Source organism: Hyperolius riggenbachi, chromosome 10 (genome assembly GCF_040937935.1).
Source record: "Hyperolius riggenbachi isolate aHypRig1 chromosome 10, aHypRig1.pri, whole genome shotgun sequence".
NCBI lineage: Eukaryota > Metazoa > Chordata > Amphibia > Anura > Hyperoliidae > Hyperolius > Hyperolius riggenbachi.
In genome coordinates, this window is record NC_090655.1 from 209934427 (window position 1) to 209956807 (window position 22381).

A 22381-nucleotide genomic window follows, 5' to 3' on the forward strand; every position below is an offset into this window, starting at 1 on the left:
TAATCTTGTCAGACACTGCATGCTTGTTCAGGGTTTATGGCTAAAAATACAGTATCAGAGGCAAGGGATGAGCAAGACAGCCAGGCAATGTGCATTGTTTAAAAGGCAAATATGTCAGCCTTTATAGCTCTCTCACTTCAGTTCTCCTTTAAACTCAATCCAACAAGACTTGCATGACAAAATAAATCAAGTAACTCATAAAAAAAGGAGTTACCCCCGATTTCATTGAAAAACAAATCTAGTTCATAAATGTAGAATATAAAGTGCATTTACACATTAAGCTTCTTAAAAAAAAATTTGCTTGTTTATCAATAATTCAATTAGTTGCTTTATTGATCTGTGAAAAGGAAACAGAACAGTAGTAGGAATGTCTTACATGAAGCCAGAGGTAAGCTGTATATGCCAGACACTTGTTGCCACCAACATTGGCCTTTATTACTTTCTTCTGCCCAGCCTACGTAGGCGTACAGCCGCCCCCGGCCTACGTAGGCGTACAGCCGCCCCCGGCCTACGTAGGCGTACAGCCGCCCTGCCTACGTAGGCGTACAGCCGCCCTGCCTATGTAGGTGTACAGCCGCCCTGCCTATGTAGGTGTACAGCCGCTCGGCCTATGTAGGTGTACAGCCGCCCGGCCTATGTAGGTGTACAGCCGCCCGGCCTATGTAGGTGTACAGCCGCCCAACCTGTGTATGTGTACAGCCGCCCAGCCTATGTATGTATACAGCCGCCCAGCCTATGTATGTGTACAGCTGCCCAGCCTATGTATGTGTACAGCCGCCCAGCCTATGTATGTGTACAGCTCCTGGAAAGACTCACCAGAACAGGCTGATGGTGGTGGCTGGACAAGGATTTTATGTCAAGATAATAAGAAAAGCTTTTAAGAGACCATGAACATTTTAAAGCAAATCTGAAGCGAATATAAACTAAATTAGATAATGAATTGTATGTGTAGTAGTAGTACAACTAAGAAATAGAACACGAGTAGCAAAGAAGAGAGTCTCAGTGTTTTTCCAGTACAGGAAGAAGTTATCTATGCAAAGAGCTATTCTGAGCTTGACCAACTTAGGTGACTACAGTCCTGTTTTCTGGGGCAATGGCAGGGGCGTAGCAATAGGGGGTGCAGAGGTAGCCACCGCATCGGGGCCCTTGGGCCAAAGGGGCCCCGAAGGGCCCTCCCTCAATTACAGTTTTAGCTCTCTATTGGTCCTGTGCTCATAATAATCACTTCTATAGATAATTTGAATAGTAGGGATCATTAACAAACTGTTCCCCATCCCCTTCTTGCACCTCTGACACTGTAGTTGCCATTGCCAGGTTTTGGTGTGCCGTATCAATTGTTATGTATAGAGTGCTTGGGGGGGCCCCATTGTAAAACTTGCATCGGGGCCCACAGCTCCTTAGCTACGCCACTGGTCAATGGGTCATTATTTCTGCTTTGTTTTATAAAAGACAGTGTGTGGTTTTAAAACTTCAACTATGAGGGCCTGTTTCCACTACATGCGGATTCTGGGTGCAGAAAACTGACTCCAATGAATGCCTATGGGAAATCTGCATCAGAAAAATCAGGCCCATAGGAAACAGGCCCATTGGAGTCCCGTTTTTTTGCATCCAGAATCCGTGTGTAGTGGAAATAGACCCTGATAGTATGATGCAATGTTATTTAAAGAAAAAAAGAAAAAAAAACAAAACTATATAAAACAAAATATTTAGACTTCTTTGCTACTAATGATGTATTCATTATCCATACTACGCATTCAGGTTTGCTTTAACTGGGTGACAATGATCAGATATCTATATACAAGTTGACCCTCAACCCAAACCAAACTATTAAAAACCATTGAGCAAAAGGGTGTGAATATTCTAGAGCAGGTATTGCACTGAAAGTGGACTTTGACAAAATAATACATTTGATAGGACCTTCAACTTCCCGATCTATCATGAATTTTCATGTGTCTGTTCAGGAAACCCTTGCTCTTTAAGTTCTTCCCACAATTCTTACAGGTGAATACTGGAGCCGGAGCCTTAGCCTTAGAGTGAGTCTTTAGGTGTAAATTAAGATGGTGTCCCCGACCAAAGCACTTGCCACATTGTACACAGGAATATGGCTTCTCTCCAGTATGAATCCGCAGATGTACCTTCAAGTGCGATTTACTGAGGAAACATTTAGAACAGTCTGTGCAGGCAAAGGGTTTTTCCCCCGTATGAGATCTCTCATGAACAAGGAGTTGGGCTTTTAAGACAAACCTTTTGTCGCATTCACTGCAAGAAAATGGCTTTTCTCCTGTGTGCAAACGCATGTGAATGTTCAGATTGACCTTGTTGGTGAATCGCCGTTGGCATTGCTGACAGGAAAACGGCTGCTCACCTGTGTGCGTACGTTGGTGATTAACGAGGTGGGCTTTCCTTGAAAAGGATTTCCCACACTCAGAGCACAAATAGGGCTTCTTCCCAACATGTATGCTCTGGTGTATTCGAAGATGGCCTCTACTAGAGAAACAGCGACCACACTCCGAGCATGGAAATGGACGCTCTCCTGTGTGAGTACGCTGGTGGGCGGCACAGGAGCTTTTGCTGGAAAATCGTTTCCCACACTCTGAACAAGAAAACGGCTTTTCCCCTGTGTGAACTAGCCGATGGGCAACAGCACATATCTTGTCGGTGAACCTCCTGCCACATTCGTTGCAAGAGAACGGCTTTTCGCCAGTGTGAAGTCTCATGTGTCTCGCCAGGTGGGTGCTGCCAAAAAACCTCCTGCCACACTCTCTGCAGGTATAAGGCCTGTGCCCAGTGTGGATTCTTTGGTGTTTGCTGAGGTAGGATTGGCAAGCAAAAGACTTTTTGCATTCTGAACAGGTAAATTTTTTCTCTCCTGTGTGCATTCTGCTATGGACAGCTAATTTGTACCGATTAGAAAACCCTCTTCCACACTCTGCACACTGATAACTGCTGGGGGCAGAATGTGTTTTATAGTGAGCAATAAATGCAGATTTTCTTTCAAACTCTCTACAACATTTATCACACTTGATAAGTGAAGTTTTTTTGCGTTGATTGGAATGTGTGTCTTTGTCTTCTTCTGTAGTATTTGAAGTTTGGTCTTTCTTATAGATTTCAACTGCAGTACCGGATGTAGTTTGTTGCATTTGATCAACATATCTGACTGGTGCACGGGAAGGGAGCTCATGTTCCGTATAGACGTTATTGCCAATGGAATCTACATCACACTGACGCCATCCCTTTGTGGCTTTCGCTTTACGCTGCACATACTTAGAGCCATTAACTGGCCGTTTATCACCCCCGCCTGCTGGTTTCCTCTTAGAACGGGACTTTGACTTAGCTGAGATTAGAGAAGAATATTTCCTTTCATCTTCACAGACGACTATGCGACCTTTGTCTGAAGAAATTCTATTGGAAGATCCATCTAGAAAGTTAGCAGTAAGCAGATAGTTAGCAGCAGTACTAGTAGTAGCATATTAGTAGTATTGGTCGTTAGTAATATTCTTCATATAAGTATTAATAACATCAGTATTGTAAGATTAGTAATGTTAGCAGTTGTGTTAATATCAGTATTGTTAGTACTTTTAGTATTAGCAGTATTAGTGTAATGTCTAGTACGCACAATGAGATTTTCAGGCAGATTTCCTGCCAGACTGATTATTTTCAACATGTCCAACCCATTTTCGATCAATTTTCCAAAGAAGTGAATAGAAAATGATTTTCCGATCGATGTTCCATTCACTTCTATGGAAAATTGATCACAAAATCAAATTGGACTTGTTGAAAGTAATCAATCTGGCAGAAAATCTGCCTGAAAATCTCATTGGGCTTGATTCACAAAGCGGTGCTAACCCAGTAAAAGACTTTAGGCGTAATAACCAATGCACTACGCTGGTGAAAAGACAGTTTAGGCGTGATAAGTTTAGATCACGCGCAAAGCAGCGCCATTAAACTCCATGCGAAGTGCACCAGACTTTGCTAGCGCAAAACTTTTGATCAGCTGTGCACTGCGGTGCTAACCCAGTTGGTGCTTAAACTTATCACGCCTACAACTGAATTTAGGCATGATAAGGGTTTTTTCACCAGGGTGCTAACTGTTAGCACCGCTTTGTGAATCGAGCCCATTGTGTGTACTAGGCATAAGTAGTAATAGCATTAAGCACATCAATGTACTGTATCTAATTAGTTTTTTGAGTAACTGAATAGACTGCAGGAGAGCTTTGCCAAGACAGATCTACATATAATAAACATTGATTAACCCTTAAGCTGGCCATACACTGGTCCGATTTGCCGCCGTTTCGAAAGCAGATTCGATCACTGGGATCGAATCTGATGCCAATCGTTCACGCTACACGCCGAATTTCGATCCATTCCGTCCGATCCCGTCGATCGCGCCGTGCGGAAAATAACCGTCGATCGCCCGCGGGTAAAGAGCGCATCGCTAGCGGCGTTCGAGTGCCCGACGACCGACGCAATAGAGCCGCATACATTACCTGCTCCGCCGGCGCGACTCCTGTATCTCCGCTCTTCTTCTCCGTCTCCGGCATGCTTCCTTTCTTCCTGTCCCGGCAGGAAGTTTAAACAGTAGAGGGCGCTCTACTGTTTAAACTTCCCCCAGACAAGAAGAAGGGAAGCATGCCGGAGACCAGAGCAGACCAGAGCGGAGAAGAAGAGCGGAAACCCGGGAGTCGTGCCGGCGGAGCAGGTAATGTATGCGGGATGGGGGGGAAGCGGCGGCAGCACCACAGATTGTGAACGGTTTCAGGCTGAAATCGGTTCACAATCTGTTTGCAGTAAAGGTAGCCATACGATCCCTCTCTGATCAGATTCGATCAGATAGGGATCTGTCTGTTGGTCGAATCTGATGGCAAATCGACCAGAGTATGGCTACCTTTACAGTGCCTTCTACAAAAGTGAAATAAAGTACTTTTTTTTTTCTCTTTTTAGGATTTCCATAAATTGTAATGAACATTTATTTCCCATAAAGGTCACTATGCTGTATTTGAACTTTTAGAGCAGAGAGGAAGTTCTGAGTTTAGTTCCACTTTAAGACCACATTACATAGCATTTGTAAATTGACTTTAAAATAAAGCACATGGACTTTATGTTATGAATTTTATTTGTATTTTAAGAATTATTTTTATTTTAACACTTCAGTCAGCAAAATGAGATCAAACTGCTTAGTGAAAAGCCACATGCAATTGATCAAATAGCACAGGAAATGATAAAATCGCCACTGCAGATGCTTCGTCAGTTGAGCCCACAGTAAATGATAACGGTTTATGAATCAGCCTGTGAAGGCTCATGCCCTGTCTCATTGAGAGGTAGTTTTTAATAGGGCTGGGACGATGAATCCGAAAATCCCTAGAATATTGGGGGAGCACACAGGGCTACCTATACTGAGGCTCCTATATCCCGCTACCTACAGTAGTGTGAAAAACTATTTGCCCCCTTCCTGATTTCTTCTTCTTTTGCATGTTTGTCACACTTAAATGTTTCTGCTCTTCAAAAAACGTTAACTATTAGTCAAAGATAACATAATTGAACACAAAATGCAGTTTTAAATGAAGGTTTTTATTATTTAGTGAGAAAAAAAAACTCAAAACCTACATGGTCCTGTGTGAAAAAGTGATTGCCCCCCTTGTTAAAAAATAACTTAACTGTAGTTTATCACACCTGAGTTCAATTTCTGTAGTCACCCCCAGGCCTGATTACTGCCACACCTGTTTCAATCAAGAAATCACTTAAATAGGAGCTATCTGACACAGAAGTAGACCAAAAGCACCTCAAAAGCTAGACATCATGCCAAGATCCAAAGAAATTCAGGAACAAATGAGAACAAAAGTACTGTAATTGAGATATATCAGTCTGGTAAATGTTATAAAGCCATTTCTAAAGCTTTGGGACTCCAGCGAACCACAGTGAGAGCCATTATCCACAAATGGTAAAAACATGGAACAGTGATGAACCTTGCCAGCCAACCAAAATTACACCAAGAGCGCAGAGAAAACTCATCCGAGAGGCCACAAAAGACCCCAGGACAACATCTAAAGAACTGCAGGCCTCACTTGCCTCAATTAAGGTCAGTGTTCACGACTCCACCATAAGAAAGAGACTGGGCAAAAATGGCCTGCATGGCAGATATCCAAGGCGCAAACCACTTTTAAGCAAAAAGAACATTAAGGCTTCTCTCAATTTTGCTAAAAAAAAACATCTCAATGATTGCCAAGACTTTGGGGAAAATACCTTGTGGACCGACGAGACAAAAGTTGAACTGTTTGGAAGGTGCGCGTCCCGTTACATCTGGCGTAGAAGTAACACAGCATTTCAGCAAAAGAACATCATACCAACAGTAAAATATGGTGGTGGTAGTGTGATGGTCTGGGGTTGTTTTGCTGCTTCAGGACCTGGAAGGCTTGCTGTGATAGATGGAACCATGAATTCTACTGTCTACCAAAAAATCCTGAAGGAGAATGTCTGGCCATCTGTTCATCAACTCAAGCTGAAGCGATCTTGGGTGCTGCAGCAGGACAATGACCCAAAACACACCAGCAAATCCACCTCTGAATGGCTGAAGAAAAACAAAAATGAAGACTTTGGAGTGGTCTAGTCAAAGTTCTGACCTGAATCCTATTGAGATGTTGTGGCATGACCTTAAAAAGGCTGTTCATGCTAGAAAACCCTCAAATAAAGCTGAATTACAACAATTCTGCAAAGATGAGTGGGCCAAAATTCCTCCAGAGCGCTGTAAAAGACTTGTTGCAAGTTATCGCAAACCCTTGATTGCAGTTATTGCTGCTAAGGGTGGCCCAACCAGTTATTAGGTTCAGGGGGCAATTTCTTTTTCACACAGGGCCATGTAGGTTTTGAGGGTTTTTTTCTCACTAAATAAAAACCATTATTTAAAACTGCATTTTGAGTTCAATTATGTTATCTTTGACTAATAGTTAACGGTTTTTGATGAGCAGAAACATTTAAGTGTGACAAACATGCAAAAGAATAAGAAATCAGGAAGGGGGCAAATCGTTTTTCACACCATTGTATACTGAAGGCACATACACCCTGCTACCTGTACTCAAGGCCCCTATACTGAAGGCACATATACCTTGCTACCTATACTGAAGGCACATACACCCTCGAGAACCTTTCTAGATTTAGATTCAAAGAAATTGTGGATTCGTCCCAGCCCTAGTTTTTAGCATCTTCAGCATTGTGTCAGCCTCCTCTAACTCTAAACGGGGATAGGTTTGTAGAAAATTATGAAGTAGCCTTTTAAAACATCCTTACCTGCTATGTAGTCCTCATCGTCCACCATGACTTCCTTGTATAGGTCTCTGTGTCCCTCCAGATACTGCCACTCCTCCATGGAGAGATACACGGCGACGTCCTGGCACCTTATAGGAACCTGAAGCACACATAAGGATACAGCCAACATCCAGACCAATCACTTGCATTACAGGATAACATCCCAGAATTCCCAGCACTGCTCACCTCTCCCGTCAGCATCTCAATCATCTTATTGGTGACTTCTAATATCTTCTCGGAGTTTATCGTAGCTGCCAAGGAAGCAGACAGAAGCTCTGCAGTGGAGATCTTGTCCTCACTCCATCCTCCAGGGTCAGGGGAATCCTTGCTGGATTTTCCATGCTCAGACTTCTTTACTACAATATAGTCCTGGAGGAGAAATACATCACATTTCCTCCTCAATCATCCATCAAGCAATAGAAGGGGCTTACATGGCACCTGTAGTGAGCAGGATATGGAGGCTGTCATATTTATTGCCTTTTAGACAAGACCAGTTGCCTGGTTGTTCTGCTGGTGTCTTTGGCTGCAATAGCGTATAGGTGACCATACATCAGGTGACTCGTCAGCTAATCGACCATCTGATTCGATTATTATAATCAAATCGGATAAAAAAACAATGCCGCCAAATGTATGCCAGATCGACGATGCGACTCTTATCAGGCAGAAATTGGTCACATTAATCGGTCACACATGCTGCGAGACGTCGGGCTGTTGTGGTTGGTCAGGTGACAGCGCCCAGAGCCATATTACCTGGCTCCGGGCGCTGTCCTCCATCCACACGCACCCCATGTGGTTGTCTGCTTCCACGTGGGCGCATGTATGATGTCACACAGGTGCCACATTACTCCAGCAACCACGTGGGGTGTGTATGGACAGAGGAGCCTGGAGCCAGCAGCGGACAAGCCACAGACAGGTAATGGATAGTACACTGGGCACCGGGGGAAGGGGGGACTGCACATTGACCATTAGGGGGGACAGCATTGGACCGGCGGGTGCATCATCACAAGGTCAATTCCAGATTGATTTTAGCATGAAATGAATCTGGAATTAGCCTGTGATGTATGGGCAGTCAACAGATCTCTCTCCGATCAGATTTGATCAGAGCGAGATCTGTTTCTTATTCGATCTGCCCATACATAGTCTGATGTATGGGCACCTTATGAATCACACACTTAAAAGGGACCCTGAACAGTCAAAAATGAAATTGGTAATTACCTGGGGCTTCCTCCAGCCCACCATAGGCCGAAAGGTCCCCCGGCGTCCTCCTGACCCACTCTCCCCGTCCCGCTGGCGGCGACTTTCAGGCTTCCTGGATGGGCACGCTATGCGGCATCATGCCGGCCGCTACGCAGCACGATAGTCCTGCGCATGCGCGGTTTTCTAACTCTGAAATACGCATGCGCAGGACTGTCACACCAGCCAGCCCTAAAGTCACCGGTAACGGAGCCGCCAGCAGGACCAGCAGAGGAGTCAGGAGGATGCCGAGGGACATCGCGGCTTACAGTGGGCTGGAGGAAGCCCCAGGTAAGTACCAATTTGATTTTTATTGACTACTCAGGGTCCCTTTAAAAACAAGCATTCAGATAATCTCATCAGACTTTAGTCAAACATCTGATTTGCATGCTTGTTCAGGGTGAATGGCTAAAATATTAGGAGCAGACGATCAGCAGGAAATAAAGCAGCCTGCGTATCCCTCCTTGTTCAGGTGTCTTAAAACTAATAAAAGCTTCCCCAGAACAGAAATCAAATGACAGCAGTATAAAGGAGACCTTTACAACCACATCCTTTAGGCCCAGATTTCCATATCAGAAACCTGTAGGTTACACTAATATGCCACACATCAGTTTATACAGACAGCCTTAGCTCCCAACTTTATCTTTTTTAGATCGATTTCATTAATCCGATCGGATTGGTTAGGAGATTTTTGTCCATTAGTGGTCCCAAATGATCATTTCCGATCGTTCATATGAAATGTAAACAATTATTCGGCTAGTTGTATTGTTAGTGGCCACTTTAACCTCCCTGGCGGTTAATTTTTTTTTTTGCCAAATGGGCAAAAATCCTTTATTTTTTTATTTTTTTGTTTTGTTTCATGTAAAGCTACCAGAGTGGTAGCTACATGAAACACCACTAGAGGGCGCATGTGTCCCTCTAGTGCGATCGTCGCCGGCACTAATAGCAAACAGGGGAGCGCGTATATAACGCGTTCCCCTGTTTGGCTTCTCCTGTCGCCATGGCGACGATCGGGACGACGTCATGGATGTCAGCCGACGTCCTGACGTCAGGCGCACCCGATCCAGCCCATAGCGCTGCCCGGAACTCATTGGTCCGGGCAGCGCAGGGCTCTGGCGGGGGCCCTCTTTCGCCGCAGAGCGGCGGCGATCAAGCTGTGCGCGTGGCTAGCAAAGTGCTGGCTGCGCGCACAGCACTTTGAATGGGGCGAATCGCCCCAATAGAGCCGGAAAAATCCTCCTGCGCGGCATAGCCCGAGCTCAGCTCGGGCTTACCGCCAGGGAGGTTAAGAAAGGGTTCACACTTAAAGTGAACCTCCAGACTAAAAATCTACACAGCAGCACTGAAAAGGCTTGGTTTTTTTTTTTTTTTTTTAAGTTTCACAGCATCAGAATTAGTTTTTCTTACCCAAGCCTCATTTTTAACTGCACAGAAGAAATCTGCCCGAGTATTTTTCCCCTGATGCTGTGCAAAGCATGATGGGATTTCTGATGTTCTCCTTCTGCTGTTTTGATTGTTTTACATTTTGAATTTGAGATTTAAAGCCTAGCGCGTGCAGCTAGCAGGGGTGATCAGGACACTTGGAACTGGGTCTCATGCTCCCTGTCGCCTCCTTTCAACCTAAAGATGGCTGCCCCCATGAAATCACAAACATTTGTCTGTTCTTTTAAAACAGGGTGGGTAAGAGATTATATTACCTATATATTTTAATAACACAACTAATGTAACTTAATGACAGTATGCAGGAGTTTTGGATAAGCGCGAAATCGTGGTGGCTGCACATCCACAGTCAATGATGAATCGCACTTCTTTCAAAATTCAGGTTTATGTTTTCAGCACGCTGCATTTTTTTCTGTGTTTTTATTCTTCTGTTGCATCCAGTGAAAATTGGAATTGCGAATTTGCACTGCACTGACTTTCATTAGCCGTTCTGGACAAGATAAAAACAAACAAACCTGAATGAGTTGTTAAAAATTGTTTGCCATAAAGTGGCTCCTGAGTCACATCAGGGTATACTGAATGGTTGGTGAATTTTTCCTCCCTGGTGCAATCAGCCACACCAATTTTCTGGGAGGTGAATACCCCCTTAGGACTAATTAGGAGGACCTACACTCTCCACGGGAGAGAAGGAAAACACTGAGAAACCCACCCTGTGTGTATTTAAAGATCAAAGCCTGTCTAATACTGCCTTATCTGCTAGTAATGAGCCACTGTAATTTAAGATGTCATTTCTGTCTGCAGTGTGCCACTTAGGGCTCGTTTCCACTATCGCGAATCTGCATGCGTCCAACGCATGCAGATTCGCACATGTAATGCAAGTGGATGGGCCTGTTTCCACTGTAGCGTTGTTGAGGTGCGTTTTTTTAAGCGGTAAAAAAACGCACAAAAGAGCCAACGAATTCGCCTGCGAGTGGAATGCATGCGAATCGCCGCTAATGTATTTAATAGTAAAAACGCATGCGTTTGTTACATGAGTTTTTACCCGCGATTTCGCACCTTTTTCAATTTTATTTTGCCCTGGCAGTGTCATGGTTAATTTCGCATGGCACCCTGCCATGCGAAATCGCGGGTAAAAACGCATGCGGAAACGCATCCGCATGCGTTTTTTTACAAGCGTCGGAATGCCGGCGAAATCGCGTCGCAACAGTGGAAACGAGCCCTTAGACTGTGTAAACACAGGAATTTAACCTTTTATGTGCTCCCAGCAAACCAGGAAGTAACTACACTGCAGCATCTCCGAGGGCTCGTTTCCACTATAGCGAATCCGCATGCGGGCACTGCATGCGGATTCGCATACTTAATGTTAGTGGATGGGGCTGTTTCCACGTGTGCGGCGGCGTTTTTCGGTGCGGGGAAAATCTGCACGACGGTCGTGCAGATTTGCGTGCGGCAGGAATGCGGGCGAATCGCCGCTAATGTATTCAATAGGGAAATCGCATGCGGCTTTGTCATGCGGATTTCCCCGCGATTTCGCATGCGATTTCGCATGAAAGCCAATGGAACTTAACACAGGCAGTGACATGGTTAAATTCGCATGGCTCCTTGCCATGCGAAATCGCATGCAAAATCGCGGGTAAATCTGCATGCGGAAACGCAGCCGCATGCGATTTCTTCAGCGGTGGAATCCAGGCGATTCCGCACCGCTACAGTGGAAACAAGCCCTGAAGGATATATAAGCTGTAACAAGGAAAGGGATCCTAATGTTAAAAATAGGATCAGCTGCCACTTGTTAAAAAGACCTGCTCATTTTTTCCAGAGGAGTGATTGCCCATAGCCACCTATAGTATAACGAATCTGCCTGCAGCCCCATAGAATTGTATGGCCAGCGAGTTGGCATGCAGAATTATTCTGCTACACAACGGACATATCATGCAAGAGCTCCAATTTCCGAACCAAGAAAATGTTCCTAGCTGGGGGACATCCTGGCACTCAAAAGGTACCTTACCAGCTGCTACAGGTTTTCATCTCATAACTGTATACATATCTGTACAATATCTCACCTCTCCGGTCAACAAATAGACAATCTCAAAGGCAAGACGGAGCATCCCTGAATTTATTTCATTTTTGTTCTCGTCCATCTTGTAGAGGTCAAGCAGCAGCTCCCGAGATAGGATCCTGGACTGTGAAAGATATGGTGATATGAATTTACATTTTATACTTAGTTCACAATACTAACCAAACCCACATTAGAAGGTAAATTCTAAAAATCATCATTGATTAGCGGAAACAAGTAAAAAATTAGTGGCTCCCCAAATCAGGTAAAATACCGTATTTAAAAACAGCTTGGAAAGGTAGGCAATTGTTGGTCAACACTCAAGATAAACACCAAATGAGGTGGGTTTTTTTTTTTGGTTTTGTTTTATTTAACTGTTTTCTTTCTCTCCATGGAAATCTAGTAAATGGCGAAAGATTTGTACATTCTGAAGAGAAAACAGAGGATTAAAGTTTTATTTTAGATTGCACAAAATAGACAGCACATTTTGTGGTACCTCTGCAATCAGCTAGCAATTGCTATGAGAAAGGTGTGAATAGCTATTACCCTGAATGGGGACTGTACCTCTTCCTATGCTTTCCAGGTGGTTCCCTGTGTGATCCACAGCCCTGGTAAGTATTAGACTAAGGAGTCAGAGTCATTTTGGGTACCCGGAGTCAGAGGTTTCATGAGCTGAGGAATCGTAAGATTTCTGTACCGACTCCACAGCCCTGGACGATACAGTACAATGCCTGCTTCTGTCACTAACCACATGCATTGCCCTGTAAACACTATCCTGACAATGCGCCAAACCCAATGTACTACTGATAATATCACATCGCAATGCACTGATACTACTACGGGGCTTTCACACTGAGCGTGACGCAGCAGTAGGCTCCAATGCAGTAACGCACAGCATGCTGGGCATTAACCGGGCAACATGCACATTCCATTTCCTGTGTGGGAAGAAAATGACCCAAAGTCCAATTTTTCAGCCCTCTCTAGTACTGTTTTTTTTGTTTCAGTAGTTTGAATCACTGACCTCAAGTACCCCTTCACTCTTTCCGCGTTGCGTCGCATCCCGGCGCATAAGTAGTGCTGGTTCTATGGGGCCATTACATTGAACGCGGTACAGTGGGCCCAATCAAGGTGACACACGAGTAACTGTGTATGTTGCGTGTATATATATATATATTTTCATTCGATGAAAGCTATCAGGACAAAAAATACTGTGTAGTAAAAACCAATTCCTCTCTGGTCAGATTCTGATCATAAAGGGATTGATGATAGGTGACATTGCAGAGATGTGAACATGCCCATATGGGTAGTGAGTTCACAAGCAGCAATGTGTGAACACACCCATGACAAGTACTGTATATACTGCCAGTGATCTCAGAAAAGCTAATCTGCTCACTTGTCATGGGCTCAGACTATGAGGGTAGGATCCCACTAGGGAGTTTTTGGCAATTGCGATTAGCGATAATCACAAATTGCAGGACATGCAGCATTTTAGGGGGCTGAGCAATTAGCTTTTTTTTTTAAAAAAAACACACCATGTTATTATACTTATAGGGTCACTGTATTTCCTTCATCCATCCATAGCCCCGCCCCTAAAGGAAGGTCACAGGCGTATCTCTGATTAGTCATTGAAAAGCACCGATGACCTCTTCCTTTAGGGGGCGGGGCTATGGACGGAAGAAGGATGCCTGGTAAGTATAATAAAGTTTTACACACAAAAAAAAAAAAAAAAAAGTGAATCGCAAATCGGAAGAGCTGTATGGGTTACTGTACAGCGCTTCCAAGTGTCTGGCAATCGCCGTCGCAAACACCCTAGGAGTCGCTGCAGCAATTCCTAGTGGGTTCCAGACCTAAAGCACAAGATTAAAAAAAAAAAAAAAAAGAGTCTTTGAAAAATGAAAGATCAAAGATAATCTGCACATATTCTTCGTAAAAAAAAAAAAAAAAAAAAAAAAAAGAGTTCACAAAAGACCTCCAAACCTACAGACTGAAGATATTTATCTCTCAATCTTTCAGATTAATGCTGGTGGATTTGATCTGCAGATGACTGTCCATTAAACAAGGCGTGTGTGAGATCTGCAGATATTTCGTAAATTTTGTGTGCACACACATGCATGAAAAAAGGAAGGAAGTAGACTATGAATGCATTTTTCGGGTGTTTTGCATAAACTGATCTTTGCATGTGTACAAAATCTCTAGATTGATCAGTCTTTCAAACCTATGCAACAAATTCCCCAGTTTGCAAAGATTTTTATATGTCATGTGTGTACTCCGCTTAAAGGGAAGGTCCGAGTAAAATAATAAAAGAAAATTTACTTGCCTGGGGCCTCCTTCAGCCCCTGTCAGCCATTCTGTGCCCTCGCCACAGCTCCGCTTCCAGCCGGTGGCCCGGGGTCCCCTTCATTGCAGATGCCAACCCTGCCAGTTCGGCATCTTCTGCGCCAGCACCGATTGCACTCTTTTGGTCTGGAGTGTTCTGCGCAGGTGCAGTAGTTGTGCATGCAGAACGCTCCAGGCTACGTAAGAGCGGTCACGAGCGGCGCACATGCGCAGTAGATGCCACAGGACGGCTGCCAGGGGCTGGAGGAAACCCCAGGTAAGTAGATCTTTTTTATTACACCCCGGAGCTTCCCTTTAAGGCTGAGTTTCCACTGAGCCGGCAGGTGTCTGCGAGACACAATGACGCCGGCACTTGTAAGGCGAGAACGCATCTGTCATGCACATCTACAGGGATTTGCATTGGTGATGCGATTTTATGCTGCTGATTTTTTTTCCTGACTGTAAATGTGCAGGAAAACAGACGGGAATCGCAGCATTGGAAACTTAAAGGGAAGGTTCAGGGAGGGGATTAAAAAAAATAATAAATTTCCACTTACCTGGGGCTTCCTCCAGCCCGTGGCAGGCAGGAGGTGCCCTCGCCGCCGCTCCGCAGGCTCCCGGTGGTCTCCGGTGCCCGACCTGGCCAGGCCGGCTGCCAGGTCGGGCTCTTCTGCGCTCCATTTCCTGGCACTTCTGCGTCCCACGCCGGCGCGCTGACGTCATCGGACGGCCGCCGTGCTGTACTGCGCATGCTCAGAACTACTGCGCCTGCGCAGTACAGCCCGGCGGACGTCCGATGACGTCAGCGCGCCGGCGTGGGACACAGAAGTGCCAGGAAATGGAGCGCAGAAGAGCCCGACTTGGCAGCCGGCCTGGCCAGGTCGGGTCGGGCACCGGAGACCACCGGGAGCCTGCGGAGCGGCGGCGAGGGCACCTCCTGCCTGCCACGGGCTGGAGGAAGCCCCAGGTAAGTGGAAATTTATTTTTTTAATCCCCTCCCTGAACCTTCCCTCTAATCTTATGCCTGGTACACACAATGCAATTTCCCGTCAGATTGACAGTCTATTCAATTTTCGAAAGGTCCAATCTAGATGCCAATCATTTTGTATAGAAGTGATGGGAAAATAAATTGGACTTGTCGGAAATTATCTATTCGACTTCAGTCTGTTGGGAAATTGCTTTGTGTGTACCGGGCATGACTGACAATGAAACAGCAGGCCATGTTCCCAGTGAGGCATTGCACAGCCTGCAGAAGCTTGATTGTAACACAGAAGTCACATTGTGCAATGTGTGACGCCCAGTATGTACAATGCATGCTTCCCTGTAACTGTTAGCATGCATGTTACGAGGTGGTAACACACTGCACACATGGCAACAGATACCACCACACTGCTGAAGATGCTCATAGATCTAGCGATGATGGGCAGATTTGACCAAGAAACATTATTTCTCTAATAAAATTTGAAAAGAGAGCTATCTGTCAGCTGCCCATACACCACAGGCCGATTCCCAATCAATTTCAGCATGAAATCGATCTGGAATCGGCCCTGTGCGCCGCCTTGCTGTTGTGCTCCCCTAATGTAATGTCTCCCTGGAGCCAAAGTGTATACATTATCTCTCCACAGCCTCTTTTCCCCCACATACACGTACCCCACGTGGTTTCCAAGTAAGGGCGCGAGCGTGTGCAACGCCACAAGTGCGCCCTTACCAGGAAACCACGTGGGGCGTGCGAGTATGCGGAAGAGGAATCCAGGACGCCTGCGGGGGACAAGCAGAGGCAGCGGACAGGTAATGTATACTTTACATGGGGCACATTGCATTAAACAGCGGCGAGGCGGCGGATAGTTTAATCGGTTTAGGCGCCGTTCCCGCCGTGCACCCGAACAACCAACTTTGGCCCAACATCTTGCAGCATGCACGATCGACAAGGCAACCAATTTCCGTCCTGATCTGGCATGCACTTGGCAGTACCGATTTTCATCCAATTTGGATGGTCGATCGGCCGCCAAGTCGCCTAATGTATGGCCACCTTCAGGGCTGTGGAGTCTGAGCAATTTTGGGTACCCGGAGTCGGAGATTTCATAAACTAAGGAGTCGAAGTCGGATGATTTTTGAACAAAATCCACAGCCCTGGTAAGTATTAGACTAAGGAGTCTGAGTCATTTTGGGTACCTGGAGTCGGTGGTTTCATAAACTGAGGAGTCGGAAGATTTTTGTACCGACTCCACAGCCCTGGCCACCTTAACACGCTGATGTGAATGTACCATTACAGTATACATAGTCAGACACTGAATGCAGCCCAACAGTCAGAGAAGAAGCATTTATAGGAGGAGTCCAACAATAAGAATCATTAATGAGATACAACTATTTCCGAATTCATGCAGAATTAGGCAAGTTTGTATGCAAATACATGCAGTTTGAAAATGGACCAGTCAATTTAAACCTGGGTGGGGCTTGATTGGTCTATTTCCAAGCTGCATACAAATGTACATCATACTGCATGAACTCAGAAATAATTGCATCTCATTGATCAGCTCTAGTCAGCAAAGTCACCCTCTCCTTATTGCTCATTTAGGGCCAGTGCACACCAAAAACCTCTAGCAGATCCACAAAACGCTAGAGGTTTTTGAAGCAGATTTTCAGAGCGATTTTAGGCATGTTTAGAGAGGTTCTCTAAACATGCCTGGCGTTTTTTGGAGCGTTTTTGTGTAGCAGATTTCATATATTGTTACAGTAAAGCTGTTACTGACCAGCTACTGTAACAAAAACGCCTGGAAAATCGCTCTGATCTAGCGTTTTTCAGAGCAGTTTGAGCTTTTCCTATACTTTACATTGAGGCAGAAACGCATCTGCAAACCGCAAAAATGCTGCAGGAGCCACGTTTGAGGTTTGCTAAAAATCTCAAACCGCTGGTGTGCACCATCCCATTGAGATACATTAGCCAAGCGTTTTCACAGGCGGCAGCGGTTTTGAAACGCTACCAAACACGCTTGGTGTGCACCAGCCCTCAGATTCCTCTATCACATGGCTACACACATGATCAGTATTAATAGTCAGCAGCTGTTCAGTGACTGACATGTAGTCGAGGTTGTACAATCACGAAAAACACAATTCCTCACTGTATCCTACAATTGCCGCCTAATTTATTTAAAACTCGACAGAGCTCAACTGCATGTTTTGTGGCTTAACCAGCTAAGGCAGACTACACTGCGTTTAAATGCGTCACCGGTAATCATCCATGTGAACTGGCCCTAAACCGCACCAGGTTCAAAGGGATAAGGTGGCAGCCCTGCAGAGGTTCTCAGATCAGAGAGAAACTCTTTCTATAAAGTTTACCTCGCTGCTCTGTGTCTTATTGCTGTCATACTTGTATTACAAGGACCTTGCAGTACCTAGTTATAAGAATTCCATTTACAGCATCTAAATCTCCAAAACCAGCGTGATCTGATCCTTTCCATATAGGACACGTACTGCTCCAGAATACAGTCCATTTATCATTCCTGAAATCACCTGCTGTGACTTCATTAGCTGGCATCCTGCTTTAATTGACCGAGCAAACACAGGAATAGCTTTAAAAGGGAATACCCCCCCCCCCCCCCCCAAAAAAAAAATATATATATATGAATGTTGCAAAGGGAGCAAGGGCCCTTGTACATGGACAGCTGACAAGCGGTGAAGTCACCACCTGTCTGCTGCTCCCCTGCACAGGCTGGCACTTGTCAGCTCTTGGTACCAGCACTGTTCAGGCAGCCCCCCCCCCCCATGGAGTGAGATAGGAGCGCTGTCGCTGCCACGCTCAGACTCGACATGTGGGGTTGCTCTGCCGCCCAGTAACACCACCACGTGTCAGCGCTTGACACACGTGAGGTTACAACCACTGCAATTTGGGTGCATTTAAATTGCACTTGAATTGCACTGGTGGGCAGCAGACAGGAGACTACACTGCTCGGCAAGCGCTCAGTTCAGCCGTCCATCTTTTTCAGGAGCGTAGCAATTTTATTGTATCGCAAGCAACGTACATGGTGTGCAAGGAGCATAAGTGTGCAATGCATATAGTGAAAAATACAGTGCGCTGAACATGTGCTTCAATGCCACTGTAAATGGCATGCTGTGTGTTATTCCACCAGAAGAGAGAGTGTGAGTTTGTGTAGCACAACACAGGGACACAGGAGGACGCATTGACAGGCAAATTATTATACAGGTATGGGATATATGAGAAGGCAGTTAGAACTGAGAGAGGTCAACTACGAGAGATATGCAAGTGGCATGCAGAGGGGCAGTTGGAACTGAGGGGCAGTCAGGGTAAAGAAGTGAACTGGAAATTGGGGTTGGGTGGGTGTGAGGATGGAGAAGGGCAGTAAGAACTGAGGAGGTGGTCAGGGTGAGAGCAGACAGGTTGCAGTAAGGAAAGGATGGAGGGGCACACAGAACAGAGGAGGTGTTCAGGGTGAAGAAGTCAGCCAGGGTAGGGGAAGGTGAGATCAATAATAATAATAATAATATTTATAACCAGATAATGTATCAAATGTGCAGGTTCAAGAACATTTGGGAAATAGTGATCACAACATGATAACGTTTGATCTGGTGACTGATAGGCCACGGGGCAGCGGGACCACTAAAACTATGAATTTTAGAAAAGCAAAGTTCAATCAAATCAGGCAGGCACTAAGTTTGGTGAACTGGGATAATATACTACAAGGGGAGGACACTGAAGGGAAATGGCAAGCTTTTAAACGTATTCTCAATCAATATTGTAGTATGTATATCCCATATGGAAACAAAATGTCTAGGAATAAAAAAAGGCCTCTATGGATGAATAGAAAGGTTAAAGATAAAATGAAGAGGAAAAAGAATGCCTATAAGGTCCTAAAACAGGAGGGGACCGAGGCTGCACTAAGCAATTATAAGGAGTGCAATAAAAATTGTAAAAAAGAAATTAGGCTGGCAAAGATCGAAGCTGAAAATCAAATCGCTAGGGATATCAAATCTAACCCAAAAAAGTTTTACAAGTACATCAACTCTAAAAAAAGAAAGGTTGACTGTATAGGACTCCTAAAGGATGAGGGTGGGAACTCAATGGTGGATGACCAAGGTAAGGCAGAGTTATTAAATGCTTTCTTTGCTTCTGTCTTTACAAAGGAAACAGCACTGTTGCAAATTACAGAGGCGGAAGAGTCTCAATCTTCTAACTGTAATATTAAATACTTAACGCAGGAAGAAGTAAAGGCAAGACTAAATAAATTAAAAATAGACAAGGCACCTGGCCCGGATGGCATGCATCCTCGGGTCCTAAGGGAATTAAGTTCAGTTATAGATAAACCCCTTTATCTTATCTTTTGTGACTCTCTTGCAACTGGCAGAGTCCCAGTGGATTGGCGTACAGCCCACGTTTTCCCATTATTTAAGAAGGGCAAAAAATCAGATCCAGGAAATTATAGACCTGTAAGCTTAACATCAGTTGTATGCAAACTATTTGAGGGGTTACTAAGAGATACTATACATGACTTCATAGTAGAAAATAATCTTATTTCTCAGCATCAACATGGGTTTACTAAAGACAGGTCCTGTTTGACTAACATGCTCAGCTTTTATGAGGTAGTGAATGCTAATATGGATATTGGGAATGCTGTAGATGTGATATACTTAGACTTTGCTAAGGCATTCGACACTGTTCCCCACAAAAGTCTGGTGCAAAAGATGAGGATGCAAGGACTGGGGAAGAGTCTGTGTGCTTGGATAGGGAACTGGCTAATGGACAGAAAACAAAGAGTTGTGGTCAATGGATCATACTCAAAATGGGAGACTGTTAGCAGTGGGGTCCCACAGGGGTCTGTACTGGGTCCAGTGCTCTTCAATTTATTTATTAATGACCTAGTGGATACAGTAGTGAGCAATGTTGCTATTTTTGCAGATGATACAAAATTGTGCAGAATCATCAACTCTAAGGAAGATAGTGTTATATTGCAACAGGATCTGGATAGGATGGCTATATGGGCACATACATGGCAGATGAAATTCAATGTTGACAAATGTAAAGTCATGCATTTTGGTCGTACCAATGGTCTAACACCATACAAAATAAATGGGATACAGTTGGGGACATCAAACTTGGAGAAGGACTTAGGAGTACTCATCGACAACAAGTTAAATAATCGTACTCAATGCCAAGCCGCTGCAGCTAAAGCTAACAAAATTTTGGGATGCATTAAAAGGGAAATAAAAACTCGAGATGCTAGCATAATATTGCCCCTGTTTAACTCTCTAGTAAGGCCACATCTGGAATATGGAATTCAGTTCTGGGCACCACATTACAAAAAAGATATTGCAGTTTTAGAGCAGGTGCAGAGACGAGCAACAAAATTGATACGTGGGATGGAGGGTCTCACTTACCAAGAAAGGTTAGATAAACTGGGTTTATTTAGTCTAGAGAAAAGACGCCTTAGAGGAGATCTAATTAACATGTATAAATACATCAGAGGGCAATATAATAGCTTGGCGGATGAGCTTTTTGTCCCTAGGCCTTCTCAAAGGACTAGAGGACATGATCTGCGCATGGAGGAAAAACGTTTTAGCCATTTATTTAGGAAAGGGTTCTTTACAGTAAGAGTGATTAAGATGTGGAATGCATTGCCACAGGAAGTCGTTATGGCAAACTCTATACCTGCATTTAAAGGGGGCTTAGATGCTTTCCTTGCGTTGAATGACATCCATGGCTACAATTACTAGGTAATGCCAATGATGTTAATCCAGGGATTTTATGATCAACAGGGATATGTGAGGGAGCAGGCTGGAGTTGTACTTTGTACTGGTTGAACTCGATGGACGTATGTCTTTTTTCAACCAAAGTAACTATGTAACTATAATAATTGAGGGGAAATAGGTGCTTCTACAGAGGGGCAGCCTGGGAGCTGTGGTGCTTCTATGGAGTGCCATGCTGGGAGCTGTGGTGCTTCTATGGAGGGGCATGCTGGGAGCTGTGGTGCTTCTATGGAGCAGAGGAGCATGCTGGGAGCTGTGGTGCTTCTATGGAGCAGAGGAGCATGCTGGGAGCTGTGGTGCTTCTATGGAGCAGAGGAGCATGCTGGGAGCTGTGGTGCTTCTATGGAGGGGCATGCTGGGAGCTGTGGTGCTTCTATGGAGGGGCATGCTGGGAGCTGTGGTGCTTCTATGGAGGGGCATGCTGGGAGCTGTGGTGCTTCTATGGAGGGGCATGCTGGGAGCTGTGGTGCTTCTATGGAGGGGCATGCTGGGAGCTGTGGTGCTTCTATGGAGCAGGGGAGCATGCTAGGAGCTGTAGTGCTTCTATGGAGGGGCATGCTAGGAGCTGTAGTGCTTCTATGGAGGGGCATGCTAGGAGCTGTAGTGCTTCTATAGAGGGGCATGCTAGGAGCTGTAGTGCTTCTATAGAGGGGCATGCTAGGAGCTGTAGTGCTTCTATAGAGGGGCATGCTAGGAGCTGTAGTGCTTCTATGGAGCATGCTAGGAGCTGTAGTGCTTCTATGGAGGGACATGCTGGGAGCTGAGCTGTGGTGCTTCTACAGAAGGGCATGCTGGGAGCTGTGGTGCTTCTATAAAGGGGCATGCTGGAAACTGTGGTGCCTCTATGGAATGGAAGGAGAATGCTGTGTTCTTCTATAGAAGGGCATGTTGGGAACTGTTATGCCTCTATGGAATGGAAGGAGCATGCTGGAATGTGTGATGCTTCTATAGAAGGGCATGCTGGGAACTGTGGTGCCTCTATGGAAGGGAAGGAGCATGCTGGAATGTGTGGTGCTTCTATAGAAGGGCATGTTGGGAACTGTGGTGCCGCCATGGAATGGAAGGAACATGCTGGGAGGCGTGGTGCTTCTATAGGAGGGCATGCTGGGAACTGTGGTGCCTCTATAGTAGGGGATTAGACAAATGAGCCACCACTAATGCTGCTTCCAGGTGTGGATTGGGCACAGGAGTCAGGAGCAGATACTCACAGCACAGGCATGCAGAGCTCAGCCAGGCCTCGGATCCAGTACTAGTATGGAGCCTCTCTTCTGTGGCTGTGCA

At 45.1% G+C, this 22381-nt stretch overlaps 1 protein-coding gene across 1 annotated transcript in view; it reads right to left on the reverse strand.

The window, feature by feature from the left end:
• Positions 1 to 315: 315 nt before the first annotated feature.
• LOC137536781 (zinc finger protein 658B-like) overlaps positions 316 to 22381 on the reverse strand; it is a 73086-nt gene continuing 51020 nt past the window's right edge. Inside the window, exons 7-10 of the mRNA XM_068258984.1 lie at positions 12033 to 12152; positions 7486 to 7668; positions 7282 to 7399; positions 316 to 3418 (exon numbers count right to left, since the gene is read on the reverse strand). Of these exons, the coding sequence (XP_068115085.1) occupies positions 1920 to 3418; positions 7282 to 7399; positions 7486 to 7668; positions 12033 to 12152 (1920 nt within the window). The 3' untranslated portion in view covers positions 316 to 1919. The remainder of the gene's footprint in view (positions 3419 to 7281; positions 7400 to 7485; positions 7669 to 12032; positions 12153 to 22381) is intronic.